This window comes from Hippoglossus hippoglossus, chromosome 17 (genome assembly GCF_009819705.1).
Source record: "Hippoglossus hippoglossus isolate fHipHip1 chromosome 17, fHipHip1.pri, whole genome shotgun sequence".
Lineage (NCBI taxonomy): Eukaryota > Metazoa > Chordata > Actinopteri > Pleuronectiformes > Pleuronectidae > Hippoglossus > Hippoglossus hippoglossus.
In genome coordinates this window covers 7,593,162-7,613,929 of record NC_047167.1, presented here as the reverse complement: position 1 = coordinate 7,613,929, position 20,768 = coordinate 7,593,162, and the positions used below count along the sequence as shown (strand labels likewise).

Below are 20,768 nucleotides of genomic sequence, written 5' to 3'. Positions count from 1 at the left end.
TTGTTGCCATGGCCACAGCTACAGTAGTGTTCACAGCTCCATGCAATGGACCAATCAGGGCACTTTAGATTTCTCACCTGTGTCTACAGTTGAGTTGCACTCTGTTTTAAATGCACCACAGTGTAATAAATCTTAGGTCACGTATGTCCAATACTTGTCATAATTATAATATAGTAATTTTCTCTGTAGTAATAGAACACGGCACTGTGTTCACTGGTACATTAATTAGCAGATATTGGAAATCCTATTTCAGTTTCAAATTATCCAAACCAGAGGGAACAAGCATTTGCATTTTACATTTGCATTGAAAGGAGGAACTGGGAGAAGTAAGACGAGAGATAAGTTGCACCTTTATATATCCTCATAGGGGAAATAAATAACAAAAATTCACAAAGCACAAGGAAGTAGCAGCACAAGGGTGTAAGAACTCAAACAGAGTCCAGAAAATAGAGGATACGATTGACATCCTAAATAAAGTAAAACTAGAGATACTATTTGCAAGGGCTGTTTTTCTAAATGTGCAATATTAAGCTAAAGGTTGTGTAATTGTGCAATATACAGTATGTGCAGCCGACTGTGGCGTTGTGCAGTCTGATGGCTGATGGCACATGAGAGGGGTTGTCCACGGGGGAGTTTAGCTCTCCTCTCGTCCTCTTCTCTGTCACTGCCTCAACACGATCAAGACACAGACACTGTGAGGGAAACTGCGGAGGTGAAGACAGAGTCCAGCCAGGGAGGCCATGGTCCAGCAGGAGGTGCAGAGTTTGTGGAGGAATCTCTTTCTATGCAGTTTGTGGGAAGAAATAAAGATGAAGCCTCGGCCCCTTTAGGTGGCAGTATAGCAGCCACTGAACACCGCAGAAGAAGAGGAGGAGGAGGAGGATGCGGAAGTGCTGAGGAGGAAAGCTATAAATACACGCAGCGTGTCCAAGGACACCGACACCTCGTGAAAAAGAGCAGAGAGCGGGAGAAACTTCGAGGAGCACAGCCGCGTGTCACAGTTCATCCGATGAGAAGAGAAGGTGAGATTCAACCGTGACACTGGGTTTGAAAAGAGCTGGACAATTAAAGGGTTTAATTACAGATGTAAGCCGGGAAGCAAGTGAACGCGCCCGCTTTTTTTTTTTCCTCCCGTGATAAACGATTCAATGTCGCGGGGTTTCACTTGTCCATTTTGAGCTAAACGTGACGAGTGAAACGCTCACGTTGCGTTGTGTTGGCGTGTGTCGGCGTGTGTCGGCGGTCCGGCCACCTGCCACGCCGTGGGGGAAGAGGCTCCTCGCGGCTGTCACATTGCGGATACCACGGCGCCATCGCGACTCGAGCCGGAAGTCATGCACGGCAACTCGACACTGACCGTGTCCCCGATCAGAGGGGTCAGGACACGGTCTACTGACCTTGGCTGACAGCAGGGACATGCTAATGCTAACCCCAACCTCCAGCCCTCACACTGCAGGTGCACATGCAGGTGAAGCTAGCTCTGCTTCAGGGGCGCTATGCTAACATATGGTGGTAGGAGTGGAGCAGGAACTGGGCTTGGTTGTGAATGAGCTGTCATTGAACACTGTTCAGACCGCTGCTTAAATGGACTGCAGCTTTTGCCCCTAAGTTCAGTGTTTGATAAAACTGAATACAGCCCATATAGCAAACACACTTTCACCTATGCATAATAGTTGGTTTTGGTTTCAGGGTGGACATTTTTCGTCATTCAAGTTCAGTAGTTGTTGACTATTTGCACAACCTCCATAGGAGAAACACACGTACCTATTCCTAATTGGTTTAGATTGTAGGTTGTTTTCCTTACTTAAGTATTGTATTTTCTTCGTAAATCCATATTTGTTTTGGATGCCTAAAATTCCCTGGGGATCAATAAAGTATCTCCATCCTTTAATTTTGAGATTAAGTTTTTTTTTTTTATTATTATTATTTTTTTTTACTGTAGTTTTTCCTCACTCTAGTTGAGGGTTAAAGACAGAGGATGTTGCACCTTGTTAAACCCTATGAAGCTAATTGAGATTTGTGAATATAACATCTCTATGTAGTATGCGTGTTCAGAACAGACGTGACTGTGTTTTTGTTTGTACAAACTAACAATACATTTGTATATAGTGGTTTGAACAATGCCCAAAGACACTTTACATATTGGCTTCCACATCATTCATCACACATTCAAAATGGTTCTAAATAGGTTGGCTTCAGTGTAGTTTTAGTCTGTCATTGGAATCTATTTTTTACAGATGCATTTTGATTAACCTCAAGCACAAAGGTACATTTTGAGCCTGAAAGATGTATACACACTGATGTCACCGCACCCTTGGGGCATAAAGGTATGGCCCACTATAGGGAGACAAACCGCCCGACAATCTGTGAGTAAAGAGCATCATCCTCATGATCGTTGTCTCGTCTGCGTCGAACACGGCTGCGTCCTCTGTCTATAACTTAGAATGTGCTGCAGTACTTGTGCAGGCCCTATAAAGGGGATTTGCCTGCCTGTTCTACTTCTGCCTGATTTATTTTTTTTTTTCTTTCTGTGAGCTTCTTGGAGCAGTTTTTTCCCAATGTGACTGTCACATGATTTTCCACTAAATGACTCAGACTTATCCGTTTGTATTCCCAGGCTTTGCCACTTTTTCGCTCCCCTTACATCCATCTAACACTGTTACCTTGATTGGTCCTGATTACTGAGGAGTTTGATTACAAGGAAAACATTTAAAAATATACTCTTAAACAAAGAAGAGAAGATGTTACATTTGTATATGACTTTGTTGATCTCGAATTACATGTGGAGGGTAGTATAATGGTCTTTTTCAGTTGCATTTGTGTACAAATTAAAGGAAGCACACTAATTTGTTACACTCCCATTTAACCGTCATGTTGTGTAATATGCTACAATGTATGATGCAAGGTTTAACTGCTCAAGACGTGCCCTGTCACCTGGAGTTTATCTGGCTGCCTTTGATCAAATAATAGATGACTGATTATAAGCCACCATAATATTTTTAACAAAAAAAATGTCTACAGATGTACCTTGAATTGGATTGTTTTTTTGTCTGTGCACTCCCATATTATGAAATGATTAAACTTTATTTAATAATCTGCGTGTCTATATGAGTGCATATTCTGCTCAAAAGACATTTAATACATGTCATTTCCTAATCAGCTGCACAAGTTTCAATTGTATGGTATTGGGATGCTTCATGAGTTAGTTGTCTATGGCTCTTCTAAGAAGAGGTAGTTTCTTTTGACAAAATGTAAATTTCATAAAATCACATCCTTTTTTTTTTATGAATTTGGTATTGGATTACTCTGGGTGATTTCAAGTGTAAAGATTTACAGCTGTTGTTTTTTGCAATAACAACTGAATATTCACAAACCCAAACAACTTCAGTAAAGTACAGGTGTAATAACCATTGGCTGATGGTAGAGCCCTTTAGATAGGCTAGGTCATCATCACCATAATGATAGCTATCGTGATGTTATGCCTTTGACAGATGTGTGCAAGGTAGTTAGTAATAATTGTCATGTAATTTTGTTCTAACTAAGTTGAGATCCTTGGTAAATGATACTGTGTCATGTCAAGTACATGACTGCACGTGGCTGTCCTTTACAGTGAAATACGTGTATTCACACTTGTTGGTTTAATTCAATAAGGTAATACCTAAATGTTCTCGCATACAATAAGTGAATCAAGCACATTGTCTGTGACTCAGCAGTAGTGATGTTGTAATGTTAGAACAAAGGTGTCCTTGCCAAATGTTTAGTAACCAAGTATGAAGCAATGCTTTTTTTCAAAGATTTGTTCAGTTACCAATAACTTGACAGGAAGCTACTTTTGCAACACTTTTTAACCTCGAAACTAGACGGCAGCATTTCATTTGTCCGCAGCGCTATGCAGTTCTTGTGGTTGAACTGAAATCATGCTCAAAAGCAACTATTTCCAATGTCTTTTATGTTCTTTTGCTTTGATCATTATGGTCTGCAATATTTATATGAAAAAAATCCCTATAACAGGTGAGCATGCTAGGCTGTTTCACTTTTTATTTTAATGGTGTTGATGTATGTAAATGTCCTAACTCTTTATCCTTTAATGTTCAGAGGGCCACGTCATGACTTTCAAACTGGCAATGCCTGTTTGTGCTGTTCCCAGAAGGGTGTGACTCAAATTTGCTCTTACTATCTCTGTTGCACACGCGTGTCTGAAATTATTCAATGGAGATACAAGTCATGCCTCTTAGTTGTAGTTTAGAGACTGAAAATTGACCTCATTAAAGATGCTTTCGTTTAGTCTATAGGGTATTTACATATACATTCTTGCATACATTCCTAAGTGTTTTATATTGCTAATATCTATAGGTCTCAACTAAAGGTTCACGTAAGCCGATTAAAGTATTAGCTCTGCTAATGCATGGAATGTTTGGTATGTAAGATTATAGACATGGTTCTGTTCACCTTAGAGAGCAATTAGCTTTACAAAGAACTAATCCTGGCCTGATGCCACTTTTTAAATGTCAATGTCTGTGCTAGCGTTCTTTTTCGTCCATAAACTAGTTGACTTAAGTTTGTGACCTTCAGTGGTAATGCTGTTTATAGTGAGGTAAAAGTCAAGGCTGTCTGAGGGCCAGCCATGTTCTAAAGTTAGCTGTACGTCATGATGCCTGCAATAGCCACAGTATTTTCTGAAGCAAAGTTATTGTCTGGCCAGGTTCCACCATTTCGGCATACTCATTTGCCTGGAGTGAACGTTTAGGCTTAGTATCAATGCGGTTTTAGAAACATGATGTAGGGAGCACATCAAGGCCTTTTTCTTGGCTCGGCCTTTAGAGGTAGGAATTTCTACATGAGGGTTCGTGTCCCCCTTGGCATTTTCCCACACGCAATGTCCAGTCTGGGATCTGCTTCCAGTGGAGCTGGAAAATTGGACCAGAAGGGTCATTAAGAATTTTTCAGTTAGGCTGCACAGCACACATCATAATCAACCCGATTATTATCAATTGTCTCTTGTTTTAACCTTATGTCTTCTCCATTACTTTGTTTTACACAGAACAGGTAATTACAGAATCTATTAACAGATCATGCAAAAAAAGTCATGAGCCAAATTTGACACCCTTTTAAGCATGTTGGTTTTGCTTAGTCCTACTGTCAATGAAAATGTGTTCTCAGTGATGGATTGAGTCCAAAGTTTAACTGGTGTAATCCCTGAAGCCATATACTTCTTGCATACAAGATCAGTTAAAAGCTGTGGGATTAACCCTCCTTAGGGTTTGATAAGACATGGTTTGTTTTTAGGCGGTTTTGTTCTTTTCTGAAGGTCAGACAGGGCAGAAGAAGTCATGTGAGCTCGGTCAGTCAAATCATCCGGTCTGCTCACTACAACTGGGTTTGGGGTCAGATAAGGATTTTTTTCTTTTACTGCTTGAGGAGTTGATATACTGCCATCTTTTCATGTAAACACTTTTTAGTTATTTTTTTTACTGGCATAAGATTAACTACGATAAAAATTAGAAAATGACTTAAATGCTTTGGTCTCATTTGTTTTGTTCTCTTTGGTGAATGGGATTGCTGCAGGCAAGAGTTTAGAAACTCTTCATATAATTTATTTTGCAGCATGTACTGGCATTCCTGCATCAACGCATATTTAAGAATACATTTTTAAAAAGAGAAATGATCACAACATCTTCAATGAAATCACATAATGTCTAATACTAAACTAGACTGGCATTCAGTAGAGCGCATACCTACACCAATAGTCTCCTAATATTCAATCCAGCTGCACTGAATTGCACACACATGGAAATCAGCTACCTAAATGTGAATGAATTATTTGATGGGATATTAGTGAAAATCTCGGATTGTTAAAGAAAGTGATACAACTTTTGTGATCTACCCCCTAGTCCTCATCCGCACCAAAATTTGATGGGTTCTTCTCTGAACCATAAAGCAACCTTTCCAAGTTTCATGGTAATCTATCCTGTAGGTTTTGTGTAATCTTGCTTAAAAACACAAACTGCTTTCAGACATGCATTCAACTCAGTTTTTAGATTAAATTCAAGAGTTAATATGATTCTATGATGAAAAGAATTGAGGTTATATTAAACATTTGAATTATACTGTGACTTCTGTAAGCACTGTATAGACTTTCATCATATATGAAAGCAAAAGGGTTCTGATGAGTTTTTGTCATACATTAGTTTTGTCATAAATGCTTTGTAATACATATGTTCTGACCTTCCATATTTGAAGCACCATACACAGCAGGTCTTTCTCCCCAGGACTATCAGATGCATGACTCTTATTCCACTAGTTGTGCATTATCATATTTAAGAAAATATACAGAAGACTTGTATTTCAGCTCTTTGTTCTCCTGTTAGACTGAACCTTACTTTGTTTGGCTTGTGGATTGAACTGAAGCTTGTGGGAAGCTAGTTATTCTGTTATTGTGCTCTTCTGGCGATTGGTTCACATGGCATGGAGTCTGTGTTGACCTGTGCAGGACACTGGTCTTTTGTGCGAAGATACAGTCCTGTCTTTCTAGTTGGAAGCAGAGAAAAACCAATGGCTGTTTGGACAAGAGGTGGGACGTGTTCTTTGGACACCCCGTTATTCTCATAACGCAATACGTCTACACTGCAATGATGTAAAGCCTTCATGAAAGTCTTTAATTGAGTTTTAAATGGTAAATCTTGGTAGATTTGAATGTGGCAGATTAAAAGTCATTATACAGCGACTCTTTCAGTGTTCAAGTCTGACTTTTTTGTTTGCCTCCAGTATCCTGTGAAGCAACAATGGACCAGGCAAGGACTACAATATCCAAATTTGTGAGTATTTCAACTCTTACTGCAACCTAAATCCTAAAATCTATTTATTAAAATTAATTTATTTTAATCATTAGTACTTTTAGAGATTGAGTTGCTTAGCTGTGAAAAGTCCCTTTTGGCTGGTGTTAATCATCTTTGCAGCAGGACATCTATCATTAACAAATGCATACTTGTTGTTTCTGAATTGGAAAATCTCCATCATGGCGTTACTAACACTTGTAACTGCAGACTTGATGGGTTGCCAACTTGCATAACGTGCTTGCAAGCAGAATACTTAGGTTTTTGTATATTGTGCAAACTAAGTCTTACTTTTTGCTTCTGGAGTAATAAAGATGATCTGTCTAAAGTAGAGTTTTATGTGTAACTTGTCATGAATTCATCAAACTAGTAACTTTTTGCTGGTTAATTTTCAGCCAAGCACCTGTCACATAATATAGTGGAATAGAAAAACACAAAGCCTTATGCCAATATGAACTCAAAAGTGTTAGTGTTAGGTTACTTTCTTTGTACCGGTAGGTAGGTAGGTAGGTAGGTAGGTAGGTAGGTAGGTAGGTAGGTAGGTAGGTAGATTTGATTTGCAGCAAAAAAAGAGGCATCCATCCAAACACAGTTCAAAATTATAACACACTGACAGAAGACAAGACACAAACATGACAAAAAGTGCTAAAATACTTAGCTATCAATAGAAAATTGAATCAGCCTATATCTGCAAATATAGCTATAACCCGTTCAAACATTCATCAGCAGCAATTCACTTGTCACAAATGGTCATTGGGGTTTCTTTACAAAGTTAATGTTTAAATTTATCTCAAGGGCCAAACTTAATAATTTGAAAACTAAACTCGTAGAATTATTGGTAACGATGTTTTTAAGGCATTTTTGCATGACATTCAATATTTGTGCAGATAATTTTTTTGTGTTCATATTGGCACATGATGTTGTACATTTGGAAATAGTCTTTCGTTTGCTTAAGCCCTTAAGCAATGCTTGTCAGACAACTTGCTGTGTACGTCAAGTGTTGTCATACTGGTACAGTAACCTATGTGCACTATTAGATGAGTTAAATGTTCCACTTTGTTTAAGCTAAAATAAAAGCTAGCCAAAGGGGAAAGGGAAATAAAACCAAACTTCTTTTGTGGGTTTTGGAAAAAGAATTGTCAAAACAAAATCCATTGAGTCTAACTAACTATTGATAAATTTTCTTTTTGGTGGTGCACATGTAGAGGTTCTATGTCTGTTTTTCCTGTATTTTTATGGTCAGGTGATCCATTGGACCTGTCTTCAAGTTAAATCGAAGTGCTCGCTAAATGAGCAAAGCTAGTAATGTGACAGGAGGAAATAGGATTTTACAACTCATCAAATAAACAAGAACAATTTATGTATTAGTTTATAAGCATTAGTAAAGCCATAAGCTACAACTTATAAATACTTTTGTCCTAAGTGTGGCTTATTAGAAATTCAGAATAGCTGATGTTGAAACATTTTAGGGATGAATGCCCATTACACCCATTACAACATATTTCTGTGTCATCTTAAGCCAATCATCATTTCACAATATTCCATGGTCATAGAATCCAGCTTTTGTCATGCAATCATAAGCTTCCATCAACAAATTAACTTTTTTTTCAACTTTGAATCATTACACATGCTTTTTCTACCATTACAGCTTAATGGGGAGCCACACTCCTACACACGCTTCAACCTGACGCAGAACATGGAAGGTGACACCAGCCAGGTGGAGATGAAACTGTCCTCTGACATGGATGAGGAAGTTGGGGGAAATGGAGTTGGAGACCATCTCAATCACAACTCACCCCGCAAACCCCACATGGCTCAAAAGTTAAGACGCTCACCCAAGCACCTCTGCTTCATGGCAGTTGCAACCCTCCTCATCTTCATCATTGGTAAGAGGGGCTGTTGAATGAAGATCTTTCATTAAAATTGTATCACTCTAAAATTATTTGGAGTTCAGCAGGGATTAGTCTTAGGACCTCTGCTTTTCCTAATTAATATTAATCTGTATTTGTCATTAGAACACGCAGTATGACTTTCTCAACCTACCCTTTGTCTACTTTTGTGGACAAATTTGTGCTTTTGTTCTCTTTATCATTGACTGTCTTTGGTTCTTCCTTACTTAGGGTACTTGATTGGCTACCTGGTCCAACGTAAGAAGGACTTGACTCCCGGCTTTTCAGCCACCTCAGTCCCTTATCTAAAGGAAGTTGCTCCTGTGCCCTACGAGACAGGTGCTGCCCCCCTCATGAACTGGGGCAATGTCAAAAAACTCCTGGCTCAAAAACTCAGTGCATCCAATTTTGAAGCAGCCTTTAGGTAAATTTAAATCCCTACAGTTTGTGAGGCAGTATCTTTACAAAATGGCCACTCGCACATATTTTCTTTGTTTTCTATCGTAATAATTTGTTTCCTCTCTTTGCAGAGGTTTTACCAGTGACAGCCACCGAGCTGGTTCTCTTGGTGATGAAGTGCTTAGGGACACGGTGATCAAGAAGTTTACAGAATACAGAATGCACCCCTGGACTGATGTGCACTTTGTTAAGGTCCAGGACCCCCCAGCTTCTGGCTCCAACAGATTTGTTTTCAACGGGACCGAAGAGCGTCCAACTGGGTTCCTGTCCTACAGTGCCAATGGAATAGCAAAGGTAAGCTACAAGCTAAATTAAGTCAGGAAAAAATGTAGTAATAAAGAAAAATGCCCTAATTTTTAGTTTTGTTTGGTGCAGGGTACTGTTGTGTATGCACATTACGGACAGGAAGATGACTTAAAGATGCTGGTGAACAAGAACCTTGACCTGAGTAGCAAAGTCCTGCTGGTCAGAGCTGGTAAAATCAGTTACGCTGAGAAGGTGAGTGGTTTCAGCAAGAAAAACTACTTTAATATGAAGTAAATTGTGAACTTCATGTTTTCCCTCTAAAGTATGGAATTTTAACGTAAAATAATAATTGGATTTTATCATGAAAATGGTGTGAAATATGTGAAGTTAGTTTCCATGATCCTTTTTTCTTTTTGATTACAGGTAGCCAATGCTGCCAAAATGAATGCATCTGCTGTGTTAATCTACGCAGACCCCACTGATTACAGTATTGAAGACAACACTCAGCTCTTTGGACATGTGAGTGAGGACATTTAGTTTGTTCCTGTGTACATGCGGTATTAAATAAATTATATATTTAAAGATACCTTATGTAGGATTGAACTATTGCTGGTGGCATGGAGCAATAAATTGATGGATGAGTTCTAGGGCTGCAGGATGTTAGGAAAACGTGCGATAACTTTGTTGAATATTGTGATGGTGCTATGACTTGCGATAAATAAACAAATGCTTAAGTAGATGGTGTTTACGTCTTTCTGCTTTGCTTTCACTGCTAGCATAGACCCCATAAAGTAAGTGGTCTATGCAGACAGTGAAAAAAGATGAAAATAATTATTTATATTCCAACAACATGGTTTTTATTGGAGAAAAAGGAGAATGGGGAGAATCCATGATCTCTGTGCAGCTTTGCTATGAGAAGAGATTTTACCCATTATGAAAGAAATGGATATCATTAGGTGACTGATTGTGGGAGTTTCTGAAAAACAAATCACTGAGAAGAGTAAAAATACTTGGATAAATTGTGAACTGTAGCAGGTCGGAGGACATCATCTCAGTAGGTATTCCTTCATATGTGGCCCAGAATGCATTTCAATCATATGGTGAAAAGTGAAGTGGCCACATGCATCTTAGACCTGCTCCAAATGCTTTAGGTGCATTCAGCTCTGTACTTGGTGCTGACCCCTTGTGATCTGAAGACTCAGACTACCTCCAAAAGTGATTTAGATCTCAGGACGGATTAAGGACACTTCTTTTTGTCTGTCACAGGTCCATATGGGTTCAGGGGATCCCTACACCCCTGGCTTCCCCTCTTTCAACCACACCCAGTTCCCCCCTGTCAAGTCTTCAGGCCTGCCAAAAATCTTGGCTCAGACCATCACCCCAGCCATGGCTACTAATATTCTAAGGTAAGGTGCACATCTGCTGTGGACCATCTGAAACACTGTCCCTAAAGAGATGGAAATCTTAAAAGTTCATCATGAATGTTGTGCCTTTAAAATAATGTGATTGCACTCTTAATATTCTTTCTGGTAGCTTTCACAGAGTTTATTGTGTGCGTCCTACAGGCAGCTGGGGGGTCAGGTTGCACCGGGAGACTGGGCATGCTACAACAAACTAGGAGATGAGACCGATAGCATTACTGTGGAGGTCAACAACGTTATTGCTGAGAAAAAGATACATAACGTCTTCGGCGTCATCAAAGGCTTCGTGGATGCAGGTACAATGAGATGTTGTCTTAACAAGAAATACTGTTTGGTCACTGAAAATAATGCAAGTGATGAGTCTTACCTTTTTTTAAAAAAAAATGTTTTATTATGTAGATCGGTATGTGGTCATTGGTGCACAGAGGGACGCATGGGGTCCAGGATTTGCTGCATCGACCGTTGGCACCAGCGTCCTTGTTGAGCTGGCCCGTTCCATCTCAGACATGGTGAAAAATGGTAAGTCTCTTGTGGCAGCAGATCTTCAATTTTATGTGAAATGGTGAGAAGTGCACTTAATATTGCGATCAGATCCTGCCTAATGTATGTAATGGAGGAGTTAAAGGAACTACTCCTTGGAATTGCAGTCAAAATGGATTATTTTTTGTTACGCAAGGGCTATGCTCTTTTTGTTAACATGCATTTGTCATCCACTTTCACAGATGAATTCAAGCCGAGGAGGAGCATTGTGTTCGCTAGCTTTAGTGCTGGAGAATATGGGAGTGTTGGTGCCACCGAGTGGTTGGAGGTGAGAATTGCATGAGTTCTGTGACCTCGATCAGCAGCTTTTATGTAGTAATGATACTGAATGTGATTGTCCTTTTGTTTTTCTTTGTTTATTTAGGGTTATATGTCCACTCTGGGCATGAAAGCTTGCTCCTACATCAACCTGGATGGTATCGTAACAGGTATTTATCTCCATTGTCAGAAACATCTTGGACATGTCATCAGGTTTCCTATGGCCTCTGTTTTCATCTGTATTCTTAGTTAGCAGCATTACTGGACGGAATACCACAACACGTAGCGGAGGGATGTTGTATGGGTCAGGGAAGAACCATTAGTGGATCGGGAGAGGATCCAGATTTTAATCATGTTTAACATTCTGAGATGTGTTGGTTTGTTTAACTTTTTTAAATACGTTTTTATCAATTAACCAGGGAATAATTTATGTATCTAGATGGAAAGAATTGGGCACATCTAGTGGGACTGGTAGCTATGAGTATGTGCAGCTTGATTGACTTTAAGAGGGAGGTATACACTCTTCTCAGTGCAATTCTATTTATGTAAATGTGTATTTAAGGTACTGATATCTAATATTGACTTGTGTAAGAGCAGTATAAATCAGTCTAAATGACAATTTAAAATTATGAGGATATTTAGTGGTTGCTCAAAGAAATAAACTTATCGAGAATTATTTCTCAAATCTACATCTCCACAGAGCTTTATAATTTCAGCTCATCGTTGAGTCGTCCAGCTGCAACTTTACACTGTAAAGTTTCATTGAGCCTATACTGTCGTTTTTGGCTGTAGCAAGCAGCTGTTGCAGTGAGAAAGCTCTAAACACCCATTGTATACTAAACGCTCAATATTAAAGGGCTGAGGGACACAGTCAGTGATTAGCTGCTGAACAAAGCAGCGCATTTAGCAGCTAAAGAGCCATACATTTCCCTCGGGTGTTGGTATAGACTAAAAGAGTGAATATTGGACTTTACACAAGTGAAAACCTTTGCAGGTTCTGCCGGATGTGTAAATTATTAAAAGTAAATGTAATTTTCAGAATGACTGAATAAAATGGTTCTTCTTCAGGTCGCAGTGGATTTAAAGTAGCGGCCAGCCCCTTGATGCACAAACTGATTGAGAATATGCTGAAACAGGTAAACCCTCAGCATGAGGACTTTGAGTGAATCAAATTTAAATATCTCACCAGCCTGCAAGTTTTTGTTCAGAAAAATAAATCAATATTTCAATGTTAGTTTTTTTTAGTGTTGAGATGATGTACATAAACAATTGTTTGGTTCTCAGGTGGCGGCTCCAAACAAAGATGGCACTCTCTTTTCTCAGTTTTCAAAAGGCGACTTGAAAAAAAATATGTAAGTCTGACCAGACTGTAGCATTCCCATTCAGTGTTAGTTTTTCTCCAGGAAAGCAAAATCTTTTTCACCTTTATCACATCCACACTGGGATGTTAATGGTAGTTGTCATACTCCATGTTTGCAGATGTCCACTACTTAATCTTCTCTTTTATTTGTTTTCCAGCTTGGAGCCTCTACAGATGGATAATGCTGCATATCCCTTCCTTGCCTTTTCTGGCATTCCCTCTCTCTCGTTCAGATTCACCTCTGGTGACAAAGTAAGTCATTCTCTACTTAAATATACTTACTATATCCATAACCCAGGTCAACCGTGTAAATTTTCCCTCTTAGGACTACCCGTTCTTTGGCACAATGCTGGACACCCAAGAAAACCTGAACATCGCCACCGTCAACCAAGTCCCTCAGCTGGCTGTAGTAGCGGCCCAGTTCGCAGGTCAAATTGCTCTGAGGCTGGTCCACGATCATCTGTTGCAGATGGACCTGAATGAGTACAGCGACAGTATACGTCTTCACGTGTCTCAGATCCAATTGAAAGTCAATAACATTATGAGGGTGAGTGTCCAGTTATTATAATCATGCAAACTAATATCCCTTAATCCTTTTAAGACCTGAGGCGTTGAATAGAAATGCACAAACCGTGAGGGTTTTCTGAAGAGCTGACCGAATTTCAAACATTTGAGAAAGCTTTAATTTCTCTGCCTTTGAAGCAGATGGATATTTAAGAAAAATACAACATTTGATAGCTTAAACATTTGGATTCATTGCAAATCATTGTCCTTTGAACGTAAAAAAAAAGCCTGCAAACTCTGGATTATTATAATGTGGATGAGATTCACACGTCGCAAGGTGTATACATGCCTATGTTACATCTGAAGGTGTATACATCTGATCTTAATGGATTAAGGGCAAGTTGTTGGAAGAAATCAAGATCAACTTGGCTCAAAGTGACAGATATATTATTAATAACATTGTGGATGTGATTTGTTTTTCCAGATGAAGCCCCAGCTGTTGCCCAAGTCCCTGACCGTACAGTGGTTGATGTCAGCCGCCGGCTCCTTTACCCGTGCCATGCAGAAACTGGGAAACGACATCAAGAACACTGACCTGGATAACATTGAGAAGTGCCGCATCCTCAATGACCGCATAATGGCGGTAAGAGCGCTATAGTTTAGGGCTCATTAGCCATAGCTGCTTTCCAAACAAAAAAGCTCTTCATAAACATGATGCTGTATACTATGGAATTAGCGAGTACACCATTATCTGTTCAACCAACTAAATTATCCGTACTCTGACTAAAACCCAAAGTGTGCAGGGCTTAAATCGGAAGCCTGACCTGTTGATCAGAAGTTGCTATATTGTTTATTAGAAAACTATTTACAGAACAGCCTTGGAATTGAGCTTCAGATCAAGTTTTTGATCACAATAGTAAGAACTATTCAGAACAAGTTTTTTTTTATTTTTATGATTCAACACATGCAGTATTAAGTAAAATGCAGGTTTTCATACTCAACATGCTCTACTAAACAAGTTTTCCTTTTCCTGTTGAGCCTGTGCATGTCGCCTGGCTCTCACTCAGCTAGTGGAGATGTGAACTTGTAATGAAAAATGACTACAACGTGCATCAGAGCTTGGAAATGCCCTCTGCCAAGAATGCTAAGGAGCATAGCGGGAGTCAAGCTGCCATTTCTGCTTTGATTCTAATAGAATTATTGCATTTGGTGAAGTTATCTTAAATCCCACATAAAATTGTATTTCAATGTACATATTTATGGAAGTCAGTGTACCACATTAGATGTACAATAAATTCCAATAGACTATGAACGGTCAAGAATAAATATAAAGTTTTTTCTTCAAACAAAATGTGTTTTAAAAAAATTGCCCACTAGCAGAAGCCTCCCCCATTGCAGTATGTGAAGCTTATCCTAAGTAAGAGGGTGGTGCTTTCAGTCAGTTTCTGTGAGGCAAAGAAAATTCTTCTTAGCTTCACTGCTTTAGTTTTCTCTAACTTAGTAAGGCAAACTAGTCCAGTGATTTGAGGAAAAAAAAACCAATTGAACATCTCTTCCTCATCGTCCTGTGTTTCTCTGCTTGTTTCTGTAGGTGGAAAGGAACTTCCTGTCACCCTACGTGTCTCCCACAGACAGACCTTTCCGCCACATCCTCCTGGGCTCCGGTGCGCACACTCTCACAGCTCTGTCCAACCACCTCAACATCCTCAGGACCGACAGCCACGGGGCAGATGCTGACTTGTTTTGTACACAGTTTGCGCTGGCGACCTGGACCATTCAGGGCTGTGCCATCTCACTAGCAGGGGACATCTGGGCCTTGGAAAAAGAGATCTAAAAGAAAATTCTTCCCCCCTCCTCCCTTGTTTATGGTTTGGCCCTCTTCACAACTAGCAGTGTGAAAACCAGTACGATGTTACTAATCAGTTACACAGCCTTTTTAAATGAGTATTCTTAGGAATTGATAAAAGTGGAGCAGTTTCTAAATGGATACCATTTTAGTATCACCGTGGTAACGTTATTTTCAACATTTCAGTGATAATCCGCTTCGTCTCCCATTTACTTTTCCATAAAGCCAAACGGAATTTATATATCAGCCTTCTGCCCTAACATTACTGTTCAGTGGGTCAATTTTTTTTTTTTTCCCCACTGCGGAGAGCTTTTTATTTTAACATGTGGTACTTAAATACCACAATCTTCAATACATTGGTGCTAATAACGGCTTCCTTTTAAATTCCCAAATTATGTGGCAGTACTACTTACATTGGTGCATGTAGATGTAGTGACAGGGACGCATTTTCAGCACAGTACCTGGTCATAATCACATGAATGACTGTGATATCCAGCTTTTGAGGTTCTTAAAACATAAAAGTTCAATACAGTAAGCTACGGAGTTTACATTTCTTTACCATAATAATATTTCCTAAGTGCTGGTCTTTCCACTGCTGTGGCCTCTCGTTCGAACCTGAGCTGTTTTGTGTTGGTAGCTATTATTTCATACTGTGCTGAAATCTGCTACTCGGCTCATCGTAAGAGGTCAAAACGCCGCACAGAACACATCCAGAAGATTTGGGACAATCGGCTTCAGTTGCTGCCAGTTTTCAACAATCGAGCTGCATTAATCCTCTAAGTCCTCATTCATACGTTCCACCTCCTGATATGAGAGCAAATCTGCCTTTTTTTTAAATATAAAAAAAAAGCAAGGGAGAAGGTCTCCAACCACATGGCACTGAAACAAAAAACGTATGTCTATTTATTGTGTTATTTATTTATCAGTGGCAGGGATCACTATAAATATATCTATTTTTTTTAATTGCCTTTTATAAAAAAAAAAAAACGAATTATCGGGAGCAGTGTCTTCCATAATTATGACAGTAATACTGTCGAAATGACAAAAGCAGCATCTGCTAACAGAAGTGTTCATGTTGACTGACGGCCGGTACTGCACACAACAACATTCTGACACCTTTGAGAGAAGAGTCAGATTTTCAAACATAACTGACACCGGTTTGGTCACAAATCACACATGACAAGTATTACCTCTGGACGACCGGTCAGTGCTGCGTCTGTGGTACATGTACACTTCTCGTCCTGACACCGTTATCGGGAGCAGTGCCTTCCATAATTATGACAGTTGTACTGTTGAAATGACAAAAGCAGCATCTGCTAACAGAAGTGTTACAGACAGACCACACTGCACACAAACACAATCTGACTCTTCTCACTGATCTACCGTCAGTGCTGGATCTTTGGTACATGTACCCTTCTCGTGCTGTCAACCTTATCGGGAGCAGTGTCTTCCATAATTATGACGGTAATACTGTCGAAATGACAAAAGCAGCATCTGCTAACAGAAGTGTTCATGTTGACTGACGGCCGTTACTGCAAACGACAACTTTCTGACTACTGTTTGTAGAGAAGAGTCCGATTTTCGAACTTAACCGACACTGGTTTGGTCACACGTGACAAATATTGCCTCTGGACGACCTGTCAGTGCTGCGTCTGTTGCACATGTACACTTCTCGTCCTGACACCGTTATCGGGAGCAGTGCCTTCCATAATTATGACAGTTGTACTGTTGAAATGACGAAAGCAGCATCTGCTAACAGAAGTGTTACAGACAGACCACACAGACACAATCTGACTCTTCTCAGCAAAACTGTTCAGTTTGCAGAGACTTAATGACTCTGGGTTGGTCAAACAACTCTGTTGATCTCCCGTCAGTGCTGGATCTTTGGTACATGTACACTTCTCGTCCTGACAACCTTATCGGAGGCAGTGCCCTCCATATTTCACTGTAGGGGTGGATGTTTTTTATTATCGGGAACAGTGTTTCCCATAATGTTTGTATATATTGCTACACAATGCACATGTGGTCTGCATCTTTTGATCTTATTTTTGCTGTAATGTTATTTCCTCTCAGACTGCAGGGTTCAGCTTCTGCTCAAAGTGATTGTGATGACTTTTCATCAACAGCAGCGCTTATTAAAATACTTCCCATCTGTAAGTCAAGCAAACTGCACGTCTTTAATCAGTTCTTGGTTTCTTTGCTTTTTGACATTTTTAATCACCTGTATTTTGTGAACGGATGTGATGTGGAAGGTCTTCAGCTTTAATTGACACAAACCTGTGTGGGGCCGCTGTGCTCAGTCGTGTGGTTCAATACTACCAAGAAAACATGACCACTCTGCAGATATGAGAGTTGCTCTTAATGATTGTGTCATTGTGAAAGTTTTTTTCTTTTCTTTAACTGTATTTGTTTGTTCAGATTTCCTTGTGCCTTTTTTATTTTAATTTTTTGGTGGCTTCATTATTCAACAGTTTCTACACACAAAGTACTTCAATGAGTTTTGACTTGTTTAGTTTAGTTTTGACATTTCTGCATTTTCTTATTTTCCTGTTGACTAGAATCAAACGTTACTGGTGTTAATGCCTATTATGATGCAACACATTTAGATTAAATACAAAGTTACATGATGGATGAAAATGTTGGGGAAGGGAAATCAATGTAAATGTTACACTGAATGTTATAGTTGATATGGTTCCTTCTTTCTTTAGCTCACCTGCTAAATCTGGTCAGCATTATTCAGTAAGTGTGTGATTGTGGAAATCTTCTGATGTCACACCGCTATAGAAAAACAGTTTTGGTTCAGATCTGCGGGGCATTTCTTATGTTGGCAAAAAAATTACAAACAAAATGAGAAGCCTTTGTTCTGCAAAATTTGTCTTTATTTGGAGAGCGTTCTAATTCTGATAACCTGGATAAGAATGTGTTTGAAAATTTGTTAAATTTGCATTGTTTTCCTATCACTGTATACAATTCTGCTTCAATAAACAGTTGTCATAACTGTCGAGCTGTGGTTTGATTATTGGTTTAAACATTGTGTCTTAAACATCTTGTAGATTTACATGAGTATAGGTTATTGATGTATATGTAATAGACCTTTAAATAATTGCTTGCTTTACAAAAATGTTTTATTTAAAATTAAACAGCAATAGGGTAACAATCTTATAAACAAACTATGATTCATTCTGACAAGAAACAAATGACTTATTTAATGTAATTCTTAACTTCATCACTCCCATAGTATATATATATTGTGTTTGGGCAAATGGGCCTAAATTATACTGCGTTTATTTTCAGTTTCTGTGTCTTTGAAACACACTGTAAATGTGTGCGATTTTTACTTGTGATGTATAAACGCTTAATGCTCTTTATTGTGATTGCTGCTGCGATGAAGGCATCAACATTCAGAGAATATAGTTGTAGTGACACTGTTTGACCACACGATGGGCTCAAAGTTAGCTTTTGTTAAATTTCGGGCTCCCACTATATTGAGTTGATACTTGAGGTGGTCATCTGATGGTCTGAAACCTTTTCCTGGGACAACTCTTCAAAGGGTTTTGTGAAGGGCCATTAATTACAATAATCTCCCACAAAAAGCAGCCAATTTTATGAATTAAATATGTCTGAGTACTTTATACAGAGTAGAGGCTGCAGCCACCCAGTGTAGTAATATTGCAAAATTGTGGCATGTTCCTTTAAGAGTGGGCTGATACCCTGAATGAGTACCAGAGATGTGATAGAAGCAAAGATGACTCACTTTGCTCCGGATTCTTGCAACAAGGACATGCAGACCACAGACTTGTACCAGGACTGTGGACCTCCTGGTATAGGTCGGATGTGTGAGGTGTCAGGGAGACGGTTCACATTCCCTTCACCACGATATGTTCTGGTATCGGGGGGGCAAACATTTGCGAATAGTGGTCCTCAGCTGATGAGCCGCAGCTTACCAGGCAGGCAGCGGTGGAGGTGCAGCAGGCCCAAGCTGCTTTTACCACCAAGCTGTTCAAAACCGACGAGATACAATAAGAGGACCCACGGAAAACACCCAATGTACAATATTTTTAGTTCGACAGACCAGCTATGCTGAGCTGCTGCAGGGTGAACAGTGTTGATGTTAATTAAGAAGATGGTTGTACAGAGGACAGTGGTAATGTTAGTACATATGAATAGGTTGATGTCACATCCACACAAAGTTGGATTAGTTTTATTTTGAACTGTATCAGTTTATAGGCCAATAATGGATAAATAAATAAAGAATAGGTTTACCCACTTAGAAGACTGTGCAAAGATTTTCTAAACGAGCAATTTGTCACTTCTGTTACCCTTTTTAGGTAATACCTTGGGATGATATCTGTTTTATTTCAAATATATTCTGAATGGGATACATTTTTGACAGCCCCCTCCCCCATTCTCTTGTTTGAATCAAAATAACATATTAGTTCTTGTATTTATTCAACAGGAGCCTTGCACACTTTAAACATACATGTCACAATTTGATGCATCATACCAGATTCATGCTTCAACCTTATTCTCATCTGTATAACAGACTGTATACAAAAATGGAAGACATGACAGCTCCCCAGATGTGAAGCCAAAGAGTCTTGATTGCCACCTGGTGGCTGGCTGCAGTATAGGTCATTAATCCCACCTCCTCCATGTAAACACTTGGTACACAAAAAATCAAAGTATATGTCAAATAAATCTTTCTTATCACACTGATGTATGTTCAAGTGTTTTCTGGAAAGTTTTGTTTTTCATCAGATTAATTAGTTTGATTAGTTATTAGTTATTTGATGCTATATAAACGAGGTGAAACATCACGATTGAAAGCTAAGACTGACTCATGATTGGTCGAACGTGTGTATCGACGGGACTTCGCTACCATGGCTCCATCCACCGCTACTGCGCATACTCTGACAAATCCAAATATGTTCGTATCCAGGATATTTTGGCTTAATTCCTGGGTAATGGGAGGAAGTGGAGACTTGTCGTCCATCTTTATATCTATCCATCCATCCATCCATCCATCATCTATACAGCTTGTCCTTTGTGGGTCCCTGGGGGCTGGACACTGAGCTGACATTGGGGCGAGAGGAGGGGTACACCCTGGACAGGTCCCCATCTTTATATCCAATCTATGATTCATCACAGTATTGTAATTTTGAAATTGAACTAGAAATAGATGAATGAATACAATAATCTATACTGGAGGTTGTTTGAGGTAATTACACTGACTGACTTATTTACGAACTAACTAACAGACTGACTGACTGATTACATTTGCAAAAAAAAGAACAGGTGTTTTCCCTCCTCAGTGGAGTGATCCATCTTCTGACACACAGACGATCTTTGTGTCGTACAAAGACAGTAAGGCACTGACTCAGCCTGAACACACTCACACCCGGACTGTGTGTG

The 20,768-nt window shown here is 39.4% G+C and overlaps 1 protein-coding gene across 2 annotated transcripts; it reads left to right on the top strand.

The window, feature by feature from the left end:
- Positions 1-586: 586 nt before the first annotated feature.
- Positions 587-16,241, top strand: tfr1a (transferrin receptor 1a). 2 transcript variants are annotated; one of them, XM_034613346.1, is made up of 18 exons: positions 587-1,017; positions 6,764-6,815; positions 8,482-8,719; positions 8,954-9,146; positions 9,253-9,475; positions 9,557-9,679; positions 9,851-9,946; positions 10,694-10,833; positions 10,993-11,144; positions 11,248-11,367; positions 11,571-11,656; positions 11,753-11,816; positions 12,715-12,782; positions 12,931-12,998; positions 13,165-13,258; positions 13,332-13,553; positions 13,995-14,153; positions 15,102-16,241. In XM_034613346.1, the coding sequence occupies exons 1-18, from the start codon at positions 602-604 to the stop codon at positions 15,342-15,344; spliced, it is 2,757 nt and encodes a 918-aa protein (XP_034469237.1). In that variant the 5' UTR covers positions 587-601; the 3' UTR covers positions 15,345-16,241. The 2 variants fall into 2 exon arrangements, with proteins under 2 accessions (XP_034469237.1, XP_034469236.1); XM_034613345.1 differs by having other exon boundaries at positions 587-1,022; positions 6,766-6,815.
- The last annotated feature ends 4,527 nt before the right edge of the window (positions 16,242-20,768 follow it).

Excerpts from the sequence above, each read along its gene's own strand:
- tfr1a (XM_034613345.1), top strand. The coding sequence starts at position 602 with ATGGCACATGAGAGGGGTTGTCCACGGGGGAGTTTAGCTCTCCTCTCG. Across the intron at positions 6,816-8,481 it reads GGACTACAATATCCAAATTT|CTTAATGGGGAGCCACACTC; the intron begins GTGAGTATTTCA and ends CTACCATTACAG. Across the intron at positions 13,554-13,994 it reads AAGTCAATAACATTATGAGG|ATGAAGCCCCAGCTGTTGCC; the intron begins GTGAGTGTCCAG and ends TTGTTTTTCCAG.